This window comes from Aphanomyces invadans, assembly GCF_000520115.1.
Source record: "Aphanomyces invadans strain NJM9701 unplaced genomic scaffold supercont1.14, whole genome shotgun sequence".
NCBI classification, from domain to species: Eukaryota; Oomycota; class Saprolegniomycetes; order Saprolegniales; family Verrucalvaceae; genus Aphanomyces; species Aphanomyces invadans.
The window spans coordinates 419,979-424,499 of record NW_008580159.1 but is presented as its reverse complement, the minus strand read 5'-3'; the positions used below and the strand labels follow the sequence as shown (position 1 = coordinate 424,499).

General features: G+C 56.4%; 2 protein-coding genes across 2 annotated transcripts in view; both read right to left on the bottom strand.

The window, feature by feature from the left end:
* H310_07507 (hypothetical protein) overlaps nt 1-2,254 on the bottom strand; it is a gene marked incomplete at its 5' end in the record, with an annotated part of 5,214 nt that extends 2,960 nt beyond the window's left edge. The window contains 2 exons of the mRNA XM_008872883.1: nt 186-819; nt 849-2,254. Of these exons, the coding sequence (XP_008871105.1) occupies nt 186-819; nt 849-2,254 (2,040 nt within the window). The remainder of the gene's footprint in view (nt 1-185; nt 820-848) is intronic.
* A 91-nt stretch (nt 2,255-2,345) lies between these two features.
* H310_07506 (hypothetical protein) lies at nt 2,346-3,027 on the bottom strand (the record flags this gene model as incomplete). Its single annotated transcript, XM_008872882.1, has 3 exons — nt 2,346-2,681; nt 2,731-2,827; nt 2,924-3,027. The coding sequence occupies 3 exons, from the start codon at nt 3,025-3,027 to the stop codon at nt 2,346-2,348; spliced, it is 537 nt and encodes a 178-aa protein (XP_008871104.1).
* Between the last annotated feature and the right edge of the window lie 1,494 nt (nt 3,028-4,521).

Sequence of the window (4,521 nt, the reverse complement as noted above, 5' to 3'; positions counted from 1 at the left end):
CGACCATGACCGTCTCGAGTTGGGACCACATGGACACGATCCATTCCAACATGGGCAAGATCGTAAAGCAGCCAGATCAGTCCCGCGTTCAGGTAATACCGCATGAGGACGAGCGAGACGGAAACGACAAGCAGCAAGCGCGCACTGGGTAGTTGGATCCGCAGCGAGAACCACTACGTGATCACTTGGGCGGCGAACGACGCTGCATTGTTCCCGTCTACGTTTCGAAAGTGCATGCGCTGGAAGCGGCGCACTTGCTTTTGACCGAACGCGCGGATCACGAGCGCGCCTTCGATCGATTCCGAGAACAAATTGAGCAGCGGCGACTTGGTTGTCTTGTTCACGTGCTCCATTTCGCGCGCTGGATGGATGTAAAACATTCCGATGAACTTGTACAGGTAAAGCAGGGGAAGGATGAGCAGCCCGAACGACCTGACCACGTACAACGTCGTGGCAAGCGCAAAGACCGCGCTAAAGATGAACGCGAGCAACCCGCTAATGTTGAACGGGATCGCCGTGTCGACTGTGTTGATGTCGTTCGAGTACCGGTTCAGGATGCGGCCGAGGGGGTTTGTGTCGAAGAACTGCATGGGGGCGCGCATGAGGGAAGCTGTCATGCGGTCAAAGAGCTGCCGCGACGCACGAACGCCACACGAGTAGATGGAGAGCGTGCGCACCACCGTCATGAAGATGCCTCCAAAAGTCAAGGCCGTGTACACGGTGAGGTAGGACCCCGCTTGATGGAGGAACTCGTCGGGCGTGACGACGTCGGCCGACGCGCTCCACGTGCTCAACCAAAGTCGCTCGACACTGACAGAACTTGCCATCCCCCCAAAAGCGACACCCACACGACGAGCATTTTCCACGCGCCGATGGCCGTCAGGTACGAGTCGAACACTTTGGACGAGACCCGCGACCGTCCTTCTTCTTGGATGAGTTTGCCGCTGGATGGGTCGTCGTACGCTAAGCCTGCGCTAGCATCGTCGTGGTACGGCGTAAATGGGACTCCTTCAAAGTGTTGTGGGAACGGCGTCGCGGCGGATGGAGTGAGGAGCAAGTCCCATCGCTCGGTGCTGACCTCGTCCATCGACAATGGAGACGCGTCGTCGTCGCGATAGCCTCGGCGACCCACGAGCGAGTTGACCAAAATGGGCTGGTCGGCCTTGTCGCAGTTGGCGACCGTGGCTTCGATGACTTGTCCGTTCTTGACTTCAATCGTGCGGTCGATGCACTTGGACGCGATGATCTCGGGGGAATGGACGATCGTCTTGTGGCGCAACAGACCGAGAAAGCACTTGGTGAAGATCTCGTTCTGCACGATCGCGTCGACGGCCGACAGCGGCGAGTCCAAGATGAAAATGTCGGCGTCGCTGTAGCACGCCCGCGCCAGACTGATGCGCGCCTTTTGCCCGCCAGACAAGTTCACCCCCTTCTGGCCGATCTCGGTCCGGTCGCCGGCCGCAAACAGCGCCAGGTCCTTCGTCAGCGCACACGCTTCCAACACGTTGGCGTACTTGACGCGGTCGTATGGCTTTCCAAACAAAATGTTTTCCCGAATCGTCATGTTTTGGATCCACGCTTGCTGCGAAAAGTACGCGACGCGGCCGCCCACAAACACCGTGCCTTCGTACTTGTCCATTTCGCCGAGCAGTGCCGCGCACAGCGACGACTTGCCTTCGCCGACCGACCCATGGACCACGACAAACTCGCCGCGCTGGACGGTCAAGTTGACGTCCGTGAAGAGCGGCTTGGCGGCGTCCCACCCAAAGCTGCACTTGTCCATGCACACATCTACATTGTGTCGGGCGTACGCGCTCAGCAGATCGTCGGGGGCGGTGTGGGGCGTCAGCACCATGTGCGACTTTTTCTCGTCCATTTGCAGAAACTCCATGATGCGGCGGAGGGCCACCAGCGCCTGCATCATGCTCGCAATGATACTGGGTAGCTGTATAAGGGGAATCTTGAGCAGGTTGAACAGCGTGAGCGCCGTGAAGACTTTAGTCGCATTCAGCGGTTGCCACATCACCGTCGTGTACGTGGCGAACGAAACTACGCTGACGAGTACGGGGGCCGAGTACAGGCACCCTGTCATCGCGCTCGATAGAATGAAGATTCGCCACAGCGACTTGAGCTGGCGGTCCCGGTCCGCGGTGATTTTGTCTTGAAACTTGTTTTCCCACGCGGTCAGCTTGATGATTTGCATGGCACCAAACACTTCGTTGACCGACTTCATGCGGGCGTCTTTCCGCGTCATGAGCTCCCGGAACGCATTGCGCTGGGCGGTGGCGTGTTGAGAACAAGCGTGACCAGGATGACGCCGGCCCCGACAAAGGTTGCCCACCCGATCACGTTGTACAGCATGTATACAACGTGATCGTAACTTGGATGAGCCACAGTTGGTTGGCAAAGATTGAAAAGTTGATGATCGTTTGGATGTCGGTGGAAAACATGTTGGCAATGTCGCCGGCCGCCTTTTCACGGCGGCACTTGGCGTCCAGGACCAGCGACTTGCGAAAGAGCAAATGCTGCAGCGCTGACGTGATCTGGACGGTCACCAGCTGGTTCTGGAACGTCGAGTGCGCCGTGATCAGCGCCTGCGCAACATTGACCAAGAAGAGCGATGCGATCGAGACCAAGACCGCCTTCGTGTTGAACGACTCGGACTCGAGGGCCGACAGGACCTGCTTTCAGGACGATCGGCCCATACAACGTGCACCCGACCGTGACCACCTGCATGGTGCCGATGACTGCGAAGCGCCACCCGTACGATGCGAAGATTGCGCAGACAATCGAGTTGGTGCGTTGGAACAGAGGCTCGAATGTGGCACTGACCGACTTGCACTGGTTGTCAACTTAGAGCGGCCACATGTCCCGCGCCGCCAGCTGCGTCGAGTTCCAGAGAGTCAGGAGCGGCGTCGCCTACGTGTAGAGGAGGCGGGAAGCGGCGCTGTCTTGGGGGTGCACGTGATGGCTGCGGCTTTCAGAGTCGTTGGTCGTCGCGTTCACCGATTGATACGACACGGCCATGACAAATCGTAAAGGGGCTCTTTGGGTTAATTCCAGCATGCAGCCACGGACCCGTCCATGGGCGATGTGCGACGGGACGATGACATCGCACATTTCAAATGCGGTGGAGTAAACTGAATGTGTGCGCCGGCGAGTGCAAGGAAGGGTCGACTCGACGACGGCCCAAACCCCAGCCAAAGGGGGGAGGGACAGAGGGACTCTTGCCGATCCATTCCAAGTGGGACCAGGGGTACCTGGTTTTGTGACTGTGCTCCGTGCTGGCTAACTCATCATGGACGGTGGTGGCTCGACCTGGAGCGTGCGACGAATCTGCACGTGGATGGCGGGCGATGGATTGCTCACGGTGGCCCGGACTATTGTGCCACTTGCGGCCGATGTTATGCTTAATCTGGTCAAGAATTTGGATGACGTGGCAATACTGACAGTGCCCGACTTTTTAACATCGAATGATATGCCAAATCGTTTTCGAGTTCGAGAAGTATACAAATAGCAAGTGTAAACAAAACTTTGTGAATTTATCTTCATTAAGTAAGTACACTGTTCGAAGGGTTTGACATCAAAGTGGATGTACATCAAAAAAGCTCGCCCACCTCCACGCTTTACTATCACGATCGAGCTGATGTATCCTCGTCGGAATCTAAAGCATCCATTGTCACCAAATGATCGTACAGCTTCTGCAACTTATCCTCTGCTGCTTTAATGTAGCTTTTGATGGTGTACTTGGCTTCGATACTTTAAACGCCTCGTTGCTGTCGGGCACTGTGCGAGTTGTGTGGAGGTAAGACCTTTCGTTGGAAAGAGCGCGCACAACCAGAAGGGATACGCGCACACAACCCATCTTTTTTTTTGCCGACCCAGAATCGAGCCCTTGCGGGTCCTGTGGTGCCCAACTGGTCGAGCTGCTGCGACATAGCCTAGTGACTGTCGTACGGTGGAGGTGCTTGCATCGACCAGGGCCGTTGCGTGGACGCACGATAGATGCACAAGTCCGGCATCGCCGAGCTGCAATGGTTGAAGCAAACGGAGGAAGCAGGTCAAAGTTCACTGTGCAGTTGCCGCCGCCTCCTCTCCAGTTGTGTCTCCCTGGTTTCTCTGACGGCGACGAATCGTACCAAACCTTGGAACGCAGAAAGGTTGCAAGAGCATGATATACAAATCGGCGTCAGCGACCAACCATCACCGCCATATCCTTGTCCCGAAACGCGACAAATCGAGCCATCGCCGCCAAGTGACGCCTGTGCGACACATCGACGTTGGCCATGGTCTGCGGCAACTCTTCGACCGTTCTGTTCTTGTCACTTTACTCTGGCAAACGACACCTGTAAGCCTGACAAGGAAAATCGCTTCCTTAGGACCGTCAGAGATGCGGTCGCCGTTTACTGGGACTTGCATTCAACGTGCAAACCTCTCCTTTGAATCTTCCAGCACCCGACCCCATATGTCATCTTACGATTTAGCACAGTCCTGTGTCTTTATTAAACAATCGCAACCCCC